The sequence below is a fragment of the Cherax quadricarinatus genome, chromosome 23 (assembly GCF_038502225.1).
Source record: "Cherax quadricarinatus isolate ZL_2023a chromosome 23, ASM3850222v1, whole genome shotgun sequence".
NCBI lineage: Eukaryota > Metazoa > Arthropoda > Malacostraca > Decapoda > Parastacidae > Cherax > Cherax quadricarinatus.
Genome location: NC_091314.1, coordinates 18,682,270 through 18,702,100, shown reverse-complemented (window position 1 = coordinate 18,702,100; position 19,831 = coordinate 18,682,270). Strand labels below are relative to the sequence as shown.

At 41.5% G+C, this 19,831-nt stretch overlaps 1 protein-coding gene across 1 annotated transcript in view; it reads right to left on the bottom strand.

The window, feature by feature from the left end:
- The window catches only part of LOC128685583 (peptidyl-alpha-hydroxyglycine alpha-amidating lyase 2), a 45,022-nt gene continuing 25,191 nt past the window's right edge, over window positions 1-19,831 (bottom strand). The window contains exons 4-7 of the mRNA XM_070087993.1: window positions 17,034-17,232; window positions 7,302-7,505; window positions 818-924; window positions 1-356 (exon numbers count right to left, since the gene is read on the bottom strand). Of these exons, the coding sequence (XP_069944094.1) occupies window positions 240-356; window positions 818-924; window positions 7,302-7,505; window positions 17,034-17,232 (627 nt within the window). The 3' untranslated portion in view covers window positions 1-239. The remainder of the gene's footprint in view (window positions 357-817; window positions 925-7,301; window positions 7,506-17,033; window positions 17,233-19,831) is intronic.

Below are 19,831 nucleotides of genomic sequence, written 5' to 3'. Positions count from 1 at the left end.
AGTAGTGTTGTTGTCGGTAGTGGTGGTAGTGATTGTTGTGACAGTGGTGATGGTAGTGGTTGTGGGAGTGGTAGTGGTGGTGGTAGTGATGACAGTGGTGGTGGTAGTGGCACCGGTGATGGCGGTTGTGATGACAGTAGTGGTAGTTGTAATAATGTTGTTGTTAGTGGTTGTGGTAGTTGTGGTAGTGGTGGTGGTGGCAGGCACTCTGACGTTCCCCATCAGTGCTGCTGGTTCCTTCAGAAAGTTGCAGGGGTGTCCAAGACAAACTTCCACACTCGGTTGGGACCAATCTCAGCCACGTAGATGGCGACACCGTCTTGACTTACAGAGATGGCGTGGGGGTTGTGGAAGCCCTGCGCACCAACACCAGAAACACACACTTAACATTGTGACGCACTAAAGCATGCAGGAACATATGATATATACAATAATGTCCCGAATGTAGACAGAGAATAATCCGTCAACATCCAGGTGAACTACTCGCCTACGTGAATATCAATGGTAAAATATATCGATAATTATGTGAATGAGACACAATATACAGTTAGCCAGTAAATGCAACTGTTGAAAAAGAAGGAAAATAGGTGTAAGATTACCAACTGGCTAACCTGGCTTCGAGCCCATATAACGCCTGGCTTCGAACCTATATAACGCCTGGATTCGATCTCAGATAATGCCCCCGGTTCAAACCCATATAACACCCGGGTTCGAACCCACATATCGCGTTGTTTACACCAGCTACTGAGGTCACCCGATTATGATGGTTCATATAGAAACATCATCACCATGAGAAAGGATGTTGGTGGTGACGTACCGTGAGAGGTGCCCAGGCGTCAAGCAGGTCGCCAGTGTCCATATCAGCCGTGAAACCTGTTGCCACGCCCTCGTCCTCGCTGCCGCCCACGCCCACTAGCATGCCATCTGTCGGCAAGAAAATTAATTACCCGGCTGACCAAATGAATTATCCTGCGGTAACTGATTATAATAATCGGGAAGCGCGAAACCCGTGAGGGTCCTACGGCTCTTGAGGAATGGGATGTAATCAGGTATGATACGAGAAAGAGGTTAAAAACCGTAGAATCAAGAGTCTTCTCCAGCATCAAGGTATGTCTCTTGAAGAGTCCCGCCCCTCAAGGAAGGTTCCTTGACGCTGGTGAGGGGTTCTTGATCTAGGGAATTGGATCTGTGCTCCAGTTTCCTGAATTAAGAATGAATACCTTTCACATCCCCCCACAGGCGCTTTATAATCCTACGGGTTTAGCCCCCTCAAGGAAGGTTCCTTGATGTTGGTGAGGGGCTCTTGATTTAGGGAATTAAATCTGTGCTCCAGTTCCCCGAATTAAGCCTGAATGCCTTCCACATCCCCCCTAGGCGCTGTATAATCCTCCGGGTTTAGCGCTTCCCCTTGATTATAATAATAATAATACGGGTTTAGCGCTTCCCCCATGATTATAATAATAACTGAAGAGCCCCGTTGTAAAACTTTCATCTGTCCGTATATCATCTGTCCGTATATCATCTGTCCATATTGCAAAGAATTACAGACCGATAGCACTAACGTCCCACATTATTAAAATCTTTGAGTTTTCTAAGAAGCAGGATCGCCAACCATCTGGACACCCAACAGGTGCACAACCCAGGGAAGCAGGTCGCTTCTGCCTCTCACAATTACTGGACCACTATGACATGGTCTTGGATGCACTGGAGGACAAACAAAATGCGGATGTAGTACACACAGACTTTGAGAAAGCCTTCGACAAGTGCGATCATGGTGTAACAGCATACAAAATGCGTGATAAAGGAATAACAAGGAAATAGGGTAGATGGATCTATAATTTCCTAACCAGTAGAACACAGAGAGGAACAGTAAACAGAGTTTTAAGGTCAAAGGCGGCTAGAGTGAAAAGCTCTGTTCCAAAAGGTACAGTACTCGCTCCTATCCTTTTCCTCATCCTCATATCTGACTTAAAGAATATCTTATCATTTCACATACACTTTTTAAATTACACCAAAGTGGTTGGGCCACCTACCTTTTATATCCTACCTCTCTCCCCCCTCCCACCCTTTTCCAAAATTTCTATCCTTACCCATCCTTCTTCCTTACCCATCTCACCAAAGCTCTGGTCTGGACAAGAACAAGAGGTAATTGAAGATGATGTGGAGGAGTTGGTGGAAGAGCATAGAACTAAATTCACCACAGAAGAACTTGAAGACCCTCAGAAGGAGCAGCAACATCTTGCAGCGGAGAAGCTGTCATCAGAGGAAGAGGAGGGAAGGGATGATGTGCCCACTGCACTTGCCAAGGAAATGTGTGCCAAATGGCGTGAAGTGTAGGAGTTTGCTGAAAAATACCATCCAGACAAAGCAGTGGCCATCTGTCTCTCTAACATGTACAATGGCAGTGTAATGTCTCAATTTAGACAAATGTTATAAGAGAACCTGAAACAAACCTCACTGGACGGGTTTTTAGTGAGACAAAGAATCAGTGAGCCACAACAAGTGATGAAAAGAGACAAAGAAGAGAAACAACAGGACAGTTGCCTGACATATTAATAGGTGACTCTCCTTCCAAGCAGCAACATCCCCCTCTTCTCTTCCACTCCTGCTTCCAGTATGCCATTAGCTCTCTTCTGACAGATAAGAGCCAATTAAATTTTGATTTACTGTACAGTATTTCGGTTAAAGTTACTTTTAGTATTCATTTTTAGTTTAATGTAGCACTTAGTACATTTTTAATAAATTATTATATTATCATTCAGGCTCTGAAACGGATTAATTTTATTTACATTATTCTTCATGGGAACAATTGCTTTGGTTGTCGCCCATTCTGGTTGTTGAATTGACATCTGGAACGAATTAAGTTCGACAACTGAGGTTCCACTGTTCTTCTTGCTCTGTATGTATATTTCGGTTTCAGTCTCATGTTCATTATTTTATACATGCTTGTTTAATAATTCATATATATGTCGTGCCGAATAGGTAAAACTTGCGATTTTCACTTAAATAGCAACGCTCTTCTTGCCGAATAAGGCAAGCAAAAATTTGCATATGCAATAATTTCGCAAAAATCGTTCTGAACCTAATGAAAAAATATATTTCATTATGCTTGCTTATTATTAAATTATTGCAAATTTATCTAAAATATATTTAGTTGGATTAGGCTAAATTAAACTATGCTTGTTATAATAAGGTTAGATAGGTTTTCTAAGGTTCTTTTGGTACAAAATTATTTTTTACATTAACATAAATGAAAAAAATGTCTTTATACATATAAGAGAAAATGTTAGAAAGAACTTAATTTTAAATGAGTTCTTGCTAATTGACCATTTTACCTATTCACCACGATATATATATATATATATATATATATATATATATATATATATATATATATATATATATATATATATATATATATATATATATATATATTCTTCTTTCAACGTACCAGCCGTATCCCACTGAGGTGGGGTGGCCCAAAAGAAAAAACTAAAGTTTCTCCTTTTAAATTTAGTAATATATACAGGAGAAGGGGTTACTAGCCCCTTGCTCCCGCCATTTAAGTCGCCTCTTACGACACGCATGGCTTACAGAGGAAGAATTCTGTTCCACTTCCCCATGGAGATAAGAGGAAATAAACAAGAACAAGAATTAGAAAGAAAATAGAAGAAAACCCAGAGGGGTGTGTATATATATGCTTGTACATGTATGTGTAGTGTGACCTAAGTGTAAGTAGAAGTAGCAAGACTTACCTGTAATCTTGCATATTTATGAGACAGACAAAAAACACCAGCAATCCTACTATCATGTAAAACAATTACAGGCTTTCGTTTTACACTCACTTGGCAGGACGGTAGTACCTCCCTGGGCGGTTGCTGTCTACCAACCTACTACCTATAATATATATACATATATATATATATATACATATATATATATATATATATATATATATATACATATATATATATATATATATATATATATGTATACAATAAGATCATAGTAAACAGGTGATATCACAATATGCAGAACAACCACAGTGAAAAAATAGCTATATTGCCAGTTCCTACTATCATTAAACTTACTAAACTTAGCACTGGTGATGCAAAAATTTGTATTTAATGACGAGTTTTACACTCAGAAGTTTAGTATGGCAATGGGAAATCCTCATTCACCTGTTCTTAGTAATTTATTCATGGAACTTTTTTTAAACAAGACTGCTTAACACAATCCTTCCTAATAAAGCTAAGTGGTTTAGATATGTTGATGATATTTTGTGTCTTATGCCTAAGAATGTAGATATAAAACATTTCCTTGTTAAATTAAAGAGCTTAACTCATTCTATAAATTTTACTGTTGAGTTTGAAGAAAATAACTCATTGCCTTTCCTAGATGTTTTAATTATTAAGGATAACAATGATTTTAAATTTAAAATTTCAAGAAAACCAACAAATAACTGTTCCTACGTACACTATTATTCTTCACATCAAGATAGAGTTAAACTGTCTGTTATCTCATCAATGTTTTTGAGAGCTTTGCTATTTGTAGTCCTGAGTTCATAGATGAAGAAATATCCAAAATTTATGAAATAACTAATGATCTGAAATACCCAAGAAACGTATATTGGTAAATCATTTAAAATTGCTAGAAATACTTTTTACAATCCAAAAAGGGACAACTAAAAATATGTTGATTGTCCCTTACCATGAAAATTTGGTTGATATGCCTTCTCTTCTTAAGACTTTTAATATCAAAGTTGTATTTAAAAGTCTTGACACAGTTAAACTTTTGATAAAGAATTCCCCCCAAAATGCTGACGGATGTGTGTATAAGATTCCTTGTAAATTTTGCGATAAAGTTTATTACGGTCAAACTGGTAAAAATCTCGAACTAAGATTAAAACATAAATATAACATTAGAATTGGACAAGATTCCAATGCTCTATTTATTCATGTGAGAGATTTTAACCATCCAATTGATTTTCAAAAAGTTGAGAAAGTTGTATCAAGCAAGTCCATGGTCGACAGGAATATAATTGAATCTTGTTTCATAAAAAGCAGTTTTGACAATAATATGAATATTTCTTTTGATTTATATAAATTGGATTCATTTATAATTACTAAAATTTGGGAAGAATTTAAGGTACATTAGACAAATTTTTGGGTAGAATACAAGCTGTGTTTCACGGATCACAGACTACCTACCTACACCATCATAAAAAGTCAGGTGTTGTTGTGGGGTGGCAATGAGGTGTAGTCTCGTCCTTATATGCCTTCCTGTTAACCTTTTATTTTTATAGCTTTTTGATAATGTGAGAAATCACGAAAGTGCTTGGAATTTCACTATGTTTTCGCAGTGGTTGTTCTGTATCTATATATATATATATATATATATATATATATATATATATATATATATATATATATATATATATATATATATATATATATATATATATTTTTTTTTTTTTTTTTTTTATTTTATTATCACACTGGCCGATTCCCACCAAGGCAGGGTGGCCCGAAAAAGAAAAACTTGCACCATCATTCACTCCATCACTGTCTTGCCAGAAGGGTGCTTTACACTACAGTTTTTAAACTGCAACATTAACACAGTTGCTCTTTGCTGATGACACTGTGCTCTTGGGAGATTCTGAAGAGAAGTTGCAGAGATTGGTGGATGAATTTGGTAGGGTGTGCAAAAGAAGAAAATTAAAAGTGAATACAGGGAAGAGTAAGGTTATGAGGATAACAAAAAGATGAGGTGATGAAAGATTGGATATCAGATTGGAGGGAGACAGTATGGAGGAGGTGAATGTATTCAGATATTTGGGAGTGGACGTGTCAGCGGATGGGTCTATGAAGGATGAGGTGAATCATAGAATTGATGAGGGGAAAAGGGTGAGTGGTGCACTTAGGAGTCTGTGGAGACAAAGAACTTTGTCCTTGGAGGCAAAGAGGGGAATGTATGAGAGTATAGTTTTACCAACGCTCTTATATGGGTGTGAAGCATGGGTGATGAATGTTGCAGCGAGGAGAAGGCTGGAGGCAGTGGAGATGTCATGTCTGAGGACAATGTGTGGTGTGAATATAATGCAGAGAATTCGTAGTTTGGAAGTTAGGAGGAGGTGCGGGATTACCAAAACTGTTGTCCAGAGGGCTGAGGAAGGGTTGTTGAGGTGGTTCGGACATGTAGAGAGAATGGAGCGAAACAGAATGACTTCAAGAGTGTATCAGTCTGTAGTGGAAGGAAGGCGGGGTAGGGGTCGGCCTAGGAAAGGTTGGAGAGAGAGGGTAAAGGAGGTTTTGTGTGCGAGGGGCTTGGACTTCCAGCAGGCGTACGTGAGCGTGTTTGATAGGAGTGAATGGAGACGAATGGTTTTTAATACTTGACGTGCTGTTGGAGTGTGAGCAAAGTAACATTTATGAAGGGATTCAGGGAAACCGGCAGGCCGGACTTGAGTCCTGGAGATGGGAAGTACAGTGCCTGCACTCTGAAGGAGGGGTGTTAATATATATATATATATATATATATATATATATATATATATATATATATATATATATATATATATATATATAACATTATGTTTATTTAATAGTGAATATTTAATTATTCATGTTTATTTATTTATGTTCAACCTAACATTTCGAGAGCAGAATAAATCAACAGTAGCCTCGGTGAGGTAGGTCATCAAATACATAATGAACACCATCAAAACAAACTGGCAGGCCAGTAACAGTACTCTTCAAGGCACTTGAGCTCACAGTCCTTTTCAAGAAAGGCAGCTTAGCCTTGCTGATTCAACAAGGCACATATCATCTACAACACCCCACCACCACCCAGCTTAAGTTAACCTTGCTGATTCAGAGAGGCACGTATCCTCCACAACACCACACCACCTAGCTTAACCTAAGCGATTCAAAGAGGCGCATATCATCTACAATACACTATATTAACACCATAGTCCCATGATTCTTCTTCTCCCAGTAGACATAAGAAATATTATTGGAATGAAATTATAAGTCTTCATGAGGGAACTAGTCAAGGTTCTTCACGAGGCGCCTAGTCATTTAGGTTATACTGGCAATGTAGGCCTATAGACTGGAAGCAAAAAAGCTGAAAACTCTTGAATCCTGCTACAAGTTAATTACAGTTAGTTTGCTCTGAGAGGAAAAGTAAAATCAAGGAGAGCAAATTCGATTGCTTGAACTGACCGCCAAATTACTTTCTTGCAACCTCAACCATTATCAGCTTGCTTCTAACTTAAGCAGAGAACTATATATACCACTCACTGAGAAAAGCAACGTCAAACACCCTGCTGCGGTTAGGGTCCTGAAGAGTCATGACGGGTTGGCCAAACTGTTGTTGGTGCTGGAGTCCTGCCTTGAGACATACCACTCTATGGTTCTCCCGGTCAGCCACACACAGGGCGTCACGAGTCTCATCAAGTGCTAACCCGTGGGGAACATACAGTGCTCCAGCGCTACCCTCGCTCCCTGTATACAACAAATACACACATTAAAAATGAAAATTTTATTAGTCACAATTTTTCATAAGTAAAATGCTAAAAGAAGGTGCCAGGTCAGTGAGGGGTTCCTGATCCAAGGAACTTAACTTTCCTCGGATCGAACCTGATTTCTTCTCATTGACCCTATGGGTTTAGTGCTCCCCTATAAGCGTAATACTAATAAAAGTGCAGATTCTAAAGAACTGATAAATTATCATATAATGCATTATATTTGTTCTGAAATAAATCATTTACAAAGAAAAAATGGTGCAAATAAATGGATGTAAAAGAACACAAACAAACATGAGTGGGAACCAGACAGATAAAAATGGGAAGACAACAATTGTGAATTAGGATAACAAAATAAGTCATCCACACACACACACACACACACACACACACACACACACACACGGCAAAGAAGACCGCAGACAAAGACTACAGACCTCACTCAAGGAGAAAGACCTTGGGGTGACCATAACACCGAGCACGTCACCGGAGGCACACATCAACTAAATAACTGCTGCAGCATACGGCGCCTGGCAAACCTGAGAATAGCGTTCTGATACCTTAATAAGGAATCGTTCAAGACACTGTACACTGTGTATGTTAGGCCCATACTGGAGTATGCAGCACCAGTCTGGAACCCACACCTTGTCAAGCACGTCAAGAAGTTAGAGAAAGTACAAAGGTTTGCAACAAGGTTAGTCCCAGAGCTCAGGGGAATGTCGTACGAGGAAAGGTTGAGGGAAATCGGGCTGATGACACTGGAGGACAGAAGGGTCAGGGGAGACATGATAACGACATACAAGATACTGTGGGGAATAGACAAGGTGGACAGAGACAGGATGTTCCAGAGAGGGGACACAGAAACAAGGGGTCACAACTGGAAGCTGAAGACTCAGACGAGTCACAGGGACGTTAGGAAGTATTTCTTCAGTCATAGAGTTGTCAGGAAGTGGAATTACCTGGAGTTTACCTGGAGAGAGTTCCGGGGGTCAACGCCCCCGCGGCCCGGTCTGTGACCAGGCCTCCTGGTAGATCAGAGCCTGATCAACCAGGCTGTTGCTGCTGGCTGCACGCAAACCAACGTACGAGCCACAGCCCGGCTGATCAGGAACTGACTTTAGGTGCTTGTCCAGTGCCAGCTTGAAGACTGCCAGGGGTCTGTTGGTAATCCCCCTTATGTGTGCTGGGAGGCAGTTGAACAGTCTCGGGCCCCTGACACTTATTGTATGGTCTCTTAACGTGCTAGTGACACCCCTGCTTTTCATTGGGGGGATGGTGCATCGTCTGCCAAGTCTTTTGCTTTCGTAGTGAGTGATTTTCGTGTGCAAGTTCGGTACTAGTCCCTCTACGATTTTCCAGGTGTATATAATCATGTATCTCTCCCTCCTGCGTTCCAGGGAATACAGGTTTGGGAACCTCAAGCGCTCCCAGTAATTGAGATGTTTTATCTCCGTTATGCGCGCCGTGAAAGTTCTCTGTACATTTTCTAGGTCGGCAATTTCACCTGCCTTGAAAGGTGCAGTTAGTGTGCAGCAATATTCCAGCCTAGATAGAACAAGTGACCTGAAGAGTGTCATCATGGGCTTGGCCTCCCTAGTTTTGAAGGTTCTCATTATCCATCCTGTCATTTTTCTAGCAGATGCGATTGATACAATGTTATGGTCCTTGAAGGTGAGATCCTCCGACATAATCACTCCCAGGTCTTTGACGTTGGTGTTTCGCTCTATTTTGTGGCCAGAATTTGTTTTGTACTCTGATGAAGATTTAATTTCCTCATGTTTACCATATCTGAGTAATTGAAATTTCTCATTGTTGAACTTCATATTGTTTTCTGCAGCCCACTGAAAGATTTGGTTGATGTCCGCCTGGAGCCTTGCAGTGTCTGCAATGGAAGACACTGTCATGCAGATTCGGGTGTCATCTGCAAAGGAAGACACGGTGCTGTGGCTGACATCCTTGTCTATGTCAGATATGAGGATGAGGAACAAGATGGGAGCGAGTACTGTGCCTTGTGGAACAGAGCTTTTCACCGTAGCTGCCTCGGACTTTACCCTGTTGACGACTGCTCTCTGTGTTCTGTTAGTGAGGAAATTATAGATCCATCGACCGACTTTTCCTGTTATTCCTTTAGCACGCATTTTGTGCGCTATTACGCCATGGTCACACTTGTCGAAGGCTTTTGCAAAGTCTGTATATATTACATCTGCATTCTTCTTGTCTTCTAGTGCATTTAGGACCTTGTCGTAGTGATCCAATAGTTGAGACAGACAGGAGCGACCTGTTCTAAACCCATGTTGCCCTGGGTTGTGTAACTGATGGGTTTCTAGATGGGTGGTGATCTTGCTTCTTAGGACCCTTTCAAAGATTTTTATGATATGGGATGTTAGTGCTATTGGTCTGTAGTTCTTTGCTGTTGCTTTACTGCCCCCTTTGTGGAGTGGGGCTATGTCTGTTGTTTTTAGTAACTGTGGGACGACCCCCGTGTCCATGCTCCCTCTCCATAGGATGGAAAAGGCTAGTGATAGGGGCTTCTTGCAGTTCTTGATGAACACAGAGTTCCATGAGTCTGGCCCTGGGGCAGAGTGCATGGGCATGTCATTTATCGCCTGTTCGAAGTCATTTGGCGTCAGGATAATATCGGATAGGCTTGTGTTAATCAAATTTTGTGGCTCTCTCATAAAAAAATCATTTTGATCTTCGACTCTCAGTCTGGTTAGCGGCTTGCTAAAAACTGAGTCATATTGGGACTTGAGCAGGTCACTCATTTCCTTGCTGTCATCTGTGTAGGACCCATCTTGTTTAAGTAGGGGCCCAATACTGGACGTTGTTCTCGATTTTGATTTGGCATAGGAGAAGAAATACTTTGGGTTTCTTTCGATTTCATTTATGGCTTTTAGTTCTTCCCGCGATTCCTGACTCCTAAAGGATTCTTTTAGCTTAAGTTCGATGCTTGCTATTTCTCTGACCAGTGTCTCCCTACGCATTACAGATATATTGACCTCTTTTAGCCGCTCTGTTATTCTTTTCCGTCGCCTGTAAAGGGAGCGCCTGTCTCTTTCTATTTTACATCTACTCCTCCTTTTTCTTAGAGGAATAAGCCTTGTGCATACATCGAGTGCCACCGAGTTAATCTGTTCTAGACATAAGTTGGGGTCTGTGTTGCTTAGTATATCTTCCCAGCTTATATCGGTTAGGACCTGGTTTACTTGGTCCCACTTTATGTTTTTGTTATTGAAGTTGAATTTGGTGAATGCTCCCTCGTGACTAGTCTCATTATGTCGGTCTGGGGCTCCACGCATACATGTCTGAACCTCAATTATGTTGTGATCTGAGTATATTGTTTTTGATATGGTGACATTTCTTATCAGATCATCATTGTTAGTGAAGATGAGGTCTAGTGTATTCTCCAGTCTAGTAGGCTCTATTATTTGCTGGTTTAAATTGAATTTTGTGCAGAGATTTAAAAGCTCGTGTGAGTGTGAGTTTTCATCAGAGTTGCCTCCTGGTGTTATTACTGCAACAATATTATTTGCTATATTCCTCCATTTTAGGTGCCTTAAGTTGAAATCCCCCAGGAGCAAGATGTTGGGTGCAGGAGCTGGAAGATTTTCCAGACAGTGGTCAATTTTTAACAGCTGTTCCTGGAATTGCTGGGATGTTGCATCCGGAGGCTTGTAGACTACCACAATGACTAGGTTTTGGTTCTCGACCTTTACTGCTAAAACTTCCACTACATCATTTGAGGCATTAAGCAGTTCTGTGCAAACAAGTGACTCTGCAATGTACAGGCCACCCCCCCCCCCCACATCCTTTTTGCCTGTTCACTCTGTCACATCTGTATAGGTTGTAACCTGGGATCCATATTTCGTTGTCCAAGTGATCCTTTATGTGGGTCTCAGTGAAAGCCGCGAACATTGCCTTTGCCTCTGCAAGCAGTCCACAGATGAAAGGTATTTTGTTGTTTGTTGCTGGCTTTAGACCCTGTATATTTGCAAAGAAGAATGTTATCGGACTGGTGGTATTGTTGGTACTGGGGGGGGATTTTTTTTCCGGCATTAGTATCTGTATCTGTTGGTTTGGAGTGGAGGCCATCGACGGTGGTTCCACTCCAGGAATGACTGGATTTGGTGTACGATTTCTGCCATTTCCTGCCAGTTTTTTTTCCTTCCTGACACTAAAAAAACCTCTCCCTCTTGAGTGGCTGTGGCTACCCAGGTTTTCCCATGGCCTGGATGTTTTGTATCTTTTTGTCCCCTTTAGATGGTATGCCTGGCAATTTAAGTTATAGCACAGTCTTTCCTGTACTGAAGAGGTACACAGTTCAGGGTGAAAAAGCTTACAGGAAGGGAGTTTGCATTTTCCTGTTGTCATATGGGCATGGCATTTTCTAGGGTGGTCATAGTTGCATGTCCCATCTGTTTTTCCAGATTTCCCATGCCAGCAGATACCAAGTGCATAGTATGTGCACAGGCTTGGTTTCCGTTTGCCTTGGGTTTCTGTGACTGTATTCCCTGTTGGTGCATGTTTCCCTGTCTTACTTCTATCCACCCTAGCACCAACAATGGAGCTCCCACCAGTTGTTTTTGGTAATATATCCTCACTATTGCTAGTGGAGTCCTCTTGTTTGCTATTTCCTGCGGTATTTCTAGTTTGCAATATTGGTTTTATCTTATCTTTGACTACACTTGTTTCCCTACTATGGCTCCTGTCCCCTATGAGGTCATTTATATGTATTCCTTCCTGCGTATAATTCCCGACTACCTGGACAAAATCTCCAGCTTCACCATTACTGTCTCCCAGGACAGCATCTCCAGCTTCACCATTACTGTCTCCCAGGACAGCACCTCCAGCTTCACCATTACTGTCTCCCAGGACAGCACCTCCAGCTTCACCATTACTGTCTCCCAGGACTGCACTATCAGCCCCACATTTACTGACTACCAGGACATCACCTCCAGCGTTACAGTTTCTGACTACATGGCCAGTATCAAGGGCAGTACCATTCAGCCCAGACTTTTTATGTTCCCATCTGTTGTAGAAAGCTTCCAGGTTTTCTATGAAAGCAGCTTTGATGTTGTCCTCTTTTAATACCCTTGTGATTTTAGTCCACAGATTTATCTCATTTGGGCATACCCAAAAACACTTCCCTGTTTTAACACTGCTTGTAGCTAGTTCTTGGATATCTTCACAAGGGGCGTGACACCAATTTCCACAAAAATGACAATTTACCCATGTGGAAGCCCGTTTGTTTGACTGACCACAGACTACACACAGCTTCATAATGATTTGAATGGTTGATTTACTGCAATTCTACTAGCAACCTCTTGAATATTCTATTAATAACCTCCTTAAATGAAGCTCTAGCTATTTGTATTTCTGTTTCTAACTGTTTTTGTATATTGGACAGCTTACCGTGTATGTTCCTGATTTATATTTAATGTTTGTGTTTATAAGGGCGCCTACAACCCCATCCGTTTACAGTCTGCTTTATTGTCCAACGAAACCGTTTGAAACCAGTCAAGGGTTCGGACCAGTCAAGGGTTCCGACCAGTCGATCTGATCTGATCAGTGGGTCACTTATTTAAAACATACTGGTCGGTGATTTGAGCTAACACATGAAGGATCTACTGGAAATTATCTACCCGAGTAATATGTGATTTGATTGATACAAAAGTATAACTTGCGTGTTGAAGAAACCGGTGACTGCTGGCAACTCCTACAATGACGAACGGTCGACCTCAACCCTTGTTTATCAATTGCTGTATCTAGTTTTTCTATTTTTTTTTTCCGTCTCCACCACAATAAATGCTATATTATCACTATAGTTGACTGGTGGAAATTTTGGAGGAAGGACGCTTTTTCTGTAGTAATAATTGCTTCTCGTTGTGTATATTGCGACCGCTGGTAACTACAGGTTATATGAAATTCACAGTAACGTCTGGTATTTCAAGAAAAAAGAAACTAATGAAAGTCACTCCACTCCACTAAGTACCATTATGATACTGGTTAGTTGCTACTACAACACTAGCACTAGCAATCACTAGCAAGTGAAGTAGTGGAGGCAGGAACCATACATAGTTTTAAGAAGAGGTATGACAAAGCTCAGGAAGCAGAGAGGGAGAGGACCTAGTAGCGATCAGTGAAGAGGAGGGGCCAGGAGCTGAGTCTCGACCCCTGCAACCACAATTAGGTGAGTACAATTAGGTGAGTGTACACACACACACACACACACACACACAGTGCAAAGGTTTGCAACAAGACTAGTCCCAGATCTAAGAGGTATTCTCAGTAGTATTACCAGTTCCTAGTAACCAGTGTACCAGTAGATGACTCACTACCAACCGTCTGTGTGAATCACTGTTATTCATACTGCTGCTGACCATAGCAGGATTTCAAACACCCTCACCCGTAGACACTTGTGGGTCAGTCGAAGATAGGGAGCAGAGAGAGGCAGGTCGGTTGTTGGCGCTTCCCATACTTCCCGTTATATATTATATGTACTACCAGCCTACGTGAGTATTTTTACCCATCCACGTTATCGAAAACCCACATGACAGTATGTCCTACGAGGAGAGGTTAAGGGAAATCAACCTGACGACACTGGAGGACAGGAGAGATAGGGGGGATATGATAACGACATACAAAATACTGAGAGGAATTGACAAGGTGGACAAAGACAGGATGTTCCAGAGATTGGACACAGTAACAAGGGGACACAGTTGGAAGTTGAAGACACAGATGAATCACAAGGATGTTAGGAAGTATTTCTTCAGCCACAGAGTAGTCAGGAAGTGGAATAGTTTGGGAAGCGATGTAGTGGAGGCAGGATCCATACATAGCTTTAAGCAGAGGTATGATAAAGCTCACGGTTCAGGGAGAGTGACCTAGTAGCAACCAGTGAAGAGGCGGGGCCAGGAGTTTGGAATCGACCCCTGCAACCTCAACTAGGTGAGTACAACTAGGTGAGTACAACTAGGTGAGTACACACACACGCACACACACACACACAGTAGCGAACAGTGAAGAGGCGGAGTCAGGAGCTATGAATCGACCCCTGCAATCACAAATAGGTGAGTACACACACACACACACACACACACACACACACACACACACACACACACACACACACACATACACATTACAAACGGTGCAGTTGTAAGCAAAAAATAACGAAAACCCTAATAGTGAATAAGTAAATGCAGAACGTGTGGTGAGACTTGGAGACTGAAGAAATTAATCATTCTGCTTTATGTGACTTACAGAATACAGGAAAATCACAAATAGTGACAAAACATAAAGTAAACCAATTAAGAAGAAAGTAATAATGTTATAAATAGTCACATAAGAAATGATGAAAATAAACATTGAGGTGACTAACAACAAAGATCAAATCAAGGATAAAGTGAAATTTCGGAAATAATTTGAAAGTCCGATATTTTTTAGGATTAAAGTATTCCTGACTGGTGGTGTACAGGTGAATTACAGTCTTAGTAAGGTTTAAACCTAACAAACCAATCTCTCAGATCTAGAAATCAACACTGATAGCAACGTGAAGCTCCGACACAGAATCAGTAATTCATTAATTCATCCACTCACCAGTGAACGAATAAAAAAGAAATTACAAAATCCAGCTGATGTGAGAGTATTTGGCCAAATAGGAGCAACATATAACAATATATCGCTCGGCTGTACTAGTAACAATAGATCCTGTCAGAGTGGAGACTTGTAAAACTGTCATTTATGATTTAAAACCGTTAATGAAGATGTTCTTATCTTCTGGCAGACGTTACTCGCTTCTTTATGTAAATCAGTTACTGGCAGTCAGCTGTGTGTAAATGTAACTTAATTAAAGTTAAGGTAAAATATATTAATTTACAATAACTTATTTAATATGTTGGTCCCTACCTGGAGTATATATACCTGGAGAGGGTTTCGGGGGTCAACGCCCCCGCGGCCCGGGGGTGGATCAGGGCCTGATCAACCAGGCTGTTACTGTTGGCCGCACGCAACCCGACGTACGAACCACAGCCCAGCTGGTCAGGTACTGACTTTAGGTGCTTGTCAAGTGCCTTCTTGAAGACAGCCAGGGGTCTATTGGTAATGCCCCTTATGTATGCTGGGAGGCAGTTGAACAGTCTTGGGCCACTGACACTTGTTGTGTTGTGTCTTATCGTGCTAGTGGCCCTTCTGCTTTTCATTTGGGGGGATGCTGCATCGTCTGCCGAGTCTTGTGCTTTCATAAGGAGTGATTTTCGTGTGTAAGTTTGGTACTAATCACTCTAGGATTTTCCAAGTGTATATAATCATGTTTCTCTTCAGCCTACATTCTAAGGTGTACAGGTTGAGGAACTTAAAGCGTTCCCAGTAATTGAGGTGTTTTTATCGCCGTAAAGGTTCTTTGTACATTTTCTAAGTTAGCAGTTTCACCTGCCTTGAAAGGTGCTGTTAGTGTGCAGCAATATTCCAGCCTAGATAGAACAAGCGACCTGAATAGTGTCATCATGGGCTTGGCATCCCTAGTTTTGAAGGTTCTCATCCTGTCATTTTTCTAGCAGATGCGTTTGATACATTGTTGTGGTCTTTGAAAGTGAGATCCTCTGACATTATCACTGCCAGGTCTTTTACATTAGTTTTTTCGCTCTATTGTGTGGTTGGAATTTGTTTCATACTCTGATAGAGGTTTAATTTCCTCACGTTTTCAATATCGGAGTAATTGAAATTTCTCATTGAACTTCATATAGTTTTCTGCGGCCCATTTAAAGATTTGGTTGATGTCTGCCTGGAGTCTTGCAGTGTCTTCAAGGGAGGACACTGTCATGCAAATTTGGGTGTCATCTGCAAAGGAAGACACGGTGCTCTTGCTTACATCCCTGTCTATATGAGGATGAGGAACAGGATGGGAGCGAGTACTGTGCCTTGTGGAGCAGAGCTTTTCACAATAGCCGCCTCAGACTTTACTGTTTACTACTACTCTTTGTGTTCTATTTGTTAGGAAATTATAGATCTATCTACCAACTTTTTCTGTTATTTCTTTATCACGCATTCTGTGCGCTATTATACCATGGTCACAGTGTCAAAGGCTTTTGCAAAGTCTGTGTATACTACATCTGCATTTTGTTTTTCTTCTATAGTATCCAGGACCTTGCCATAGTGGTCCAGTAGTTGGGACAGGCAGGAACGACCTGCTTTAAACCCATGTTCCCCTCAAGGAAGGTTCCTTGATGTTGGTGAGGGGCTCTTGATTTAGGGAATTGGATCTGTGCTCCAGTTCCCCGAATTAAGCCTGAATGCCTTCCACATCCCCCCCCCAGGCTCTGTATAATCCTCCGGGTTTAGCGCTTCCCCTTGATTATAATAATAATAATTTAAACCCATGTTGCCCTGGGTTGTGTAACTGATGGGTATCTAGATGAGTGACTTAGATCATACAGAAATTGACGCATTGTGTGTAGTAATGATTCGAAAAATGAACGTGTTATTTGGAGGACCCGTGGCAGAGACTTACCCTGGTGTCCGAACTGATCCTTCAGAGTTCCGTCAGCAGCGAAGCGGAGGATGCGAGCGTTGCAGTAGCCGTCGGCGACGAAGAAGTCCCCTGAGGAGGTGACAGCGACACTGGTAGGCTTACACAGGTGATGATCGTCACTGCCAGGTACTCCAGCCTCTCCAACACTCAACTCTGACTCTTCCCTCTCACCACCGAACTAATACACAAACATTATAATTATTATTAGTAGTAGTAATAATAGTAATAGAAATTGTGGAAAATTTTTAATTTTCCGAAACTATAGCGCCTAATAGGTGTTTTTTTGTGCCGATATGAGTCAAAATGTATTTGAAAATAGAGTAGAACCAAGAGTTCCCTTGGCGCATGCGCGGATGTGCGGGGGAGGCAGGCGCGTATTTTTTTGAATGGTGGTGAGGAAGCTGGGAAAACATGGAACCACGAAATTGACGTTCACGGTGGCCTAAGGATTAATATAGGCCTCATTTCATAATAAGAAGTGTCGTAACTGTTCCTGGTGGAGAGTGAGGGAACGGGATTTACGGGACCACAGTAATAGAGTGGTAAAAGTGTGATGAGAGAAGGACCGGGGACTGACGCGTCGCAATGGACTGTGTCCTGGGGAAAATTACCCTTGGATTAATCATCACTCATCGGTCTCAGATCTTAATGGAGTGACCTCTAGTTTGTATAATAGTTATGAGACGTTAAATCGTCTTGTGAATTGTAATGTAATTAATGATAATAACGCTAAGTTAAGAGAATATGTGAAGTGAGATAAGTCGTTTGCTCCGAGTGAACACGCTAGACCTCGTTGTTAACGAGACGAGGAAAGGGAAACTCCTTGAGTCACGACGTCTAAAAGGCAGGACAAACCAGCGGATACCTCGTCCTGCTGGAATGAGAATCGTGTCGGTGTAGCAGGACATCGAAAATGAGATGGTGAATCAAGAAATGAGGAATATCAATCACCCACAGTTAAGTAACCCTTCTAGTTATAGCAACCTTAGACTGGCCAGTAGTGGTATGTTATAATTAGATAGGTTACGACTGATCCAGCTACATCAAGTGACCACCAGAGAACATCTGGTAAGTAGTGGGATTATGTACAAACGTTTTTCCTTGATGGATGTATCCATGTGTATCCTACCCCCCCCCTTCATTCAGCTAAACTAATATAATCTATACAGTCCACAAATAATTGGTAGCACCGTACTTGTGGGTGCTATCCAATCTATACTGGTCTCGGATATATATGGATAAGATAGTGAGGTCGAGGGGACCACCTGCCGCGACCAGAGGTGGTTAAGTTTTCTCACATGTCTACACGGGGTGACTACGGTAAACATATAGTCAAGCACCCTAGGAAATTTTCCATATCTATGCGCTGGTCCTTCGTGAACCGGATGCAATCAGTGAAAAAATTAATTGAATTAATTACTTAATAATTAAGTGACTGATTGAAGGAAGTCGGTGTAGGGTGCACAAGTTTAATCGATCGTGTGATGGATGATAATTAGCCCAATAAATTGCTAGCACATGGGTAGCTAGGATTTATACAAGAGTAAAGTGCAAGAATTACTCTTATAAGGCGTCTACTTAAGTAGTATAATGGGTGATTATTAATTCCCTAACCATGGCTGGGTCTGAGGAAGTTAGTGCGACTGGCAAGTCCATGGATGCCAAAGCAAAGAAAGCGTCACTACAAGCTCGGAAGGGTCATGTTACTAAATCATACAAGAGGTGTATGGAGTTACTGAAACAAGAAACGGTAAACCCTGATGAATTAAAGCTACACCTAGATGCCTTAGGAAATAGACATGAGTCATATAGATTGTGGTTTAAAGACTATGAAAAAGAGCTGCTAGAGAATTGTGCAGATGATGCTGAAAGGGAGCGACTGCTGGATCAACATTATGAAGTGGAGGACAACATTGTGTCCTGCAAAACTAAGGCTTTGGAGAAGGTAAAGGGTGTAAACAATGTTGTTGGTCAACCTAGTAAGGAAAGTCAGAGGCATCTACCAAAACTCCCAGAATTATGTATGCCTGTGTTTAATCCGGGAGAACACTGGGAGGAGTTTTGGTCTATCTTTAAAGCAGTCGTACATGATAGGAGTGATCTTGCAAGTGTTACCAAATTATGCTATTTAAAGGGACAAGTAAGGGGAGATGCGCATGTTCTCATACAAGCATTCCCAAATGTAGATGACTCCTATAGTGAGGCAGTGGACTTGTTGGAGGTCACTTACGGTAACTTGGAGCAAAGTAGGCTGGACCTAGTAGATAATTTGGCTAATTTGAAGACTCCAGATCACAACCGCAGCAGTTTACAGCAATTTAGGATCAAACTAGAAAGCACTCTTAAGACCTTGAGTAATAAATATGATCTGGAGGGAGCAGAGTGGTTGTTGAGTGCCTTGATTCAGAATAAATTGAACCACAAGACCATAGAGTGGTTATCTAACAGATATCACAAGGGTTACTTCAGGTTGGAAGAAATAAGAGTGGGACTACAAGAGCTAATTGTCCAACTGCAGACCAGCCAACCCATTACCTCTAGGAATACCACGTCTACAGACCCCAGTGCACCTGCCAAGTTCCACAAAGGGAAACCTTATCCTAATATCAATAATCCTAAGCCACCTACTACACGGGGTTACGTAGGCACGTATCAAGTGACAGGTGCCAGTTATAGTGGTTCTCCACCTCCAAGTAAGAGGAGGAAGTACCACAATAAGGGTAGCCCAGTTGATAAGAGGTCAGGCAAGGAAAGGAGAGATTGTATCTTCTGCAACG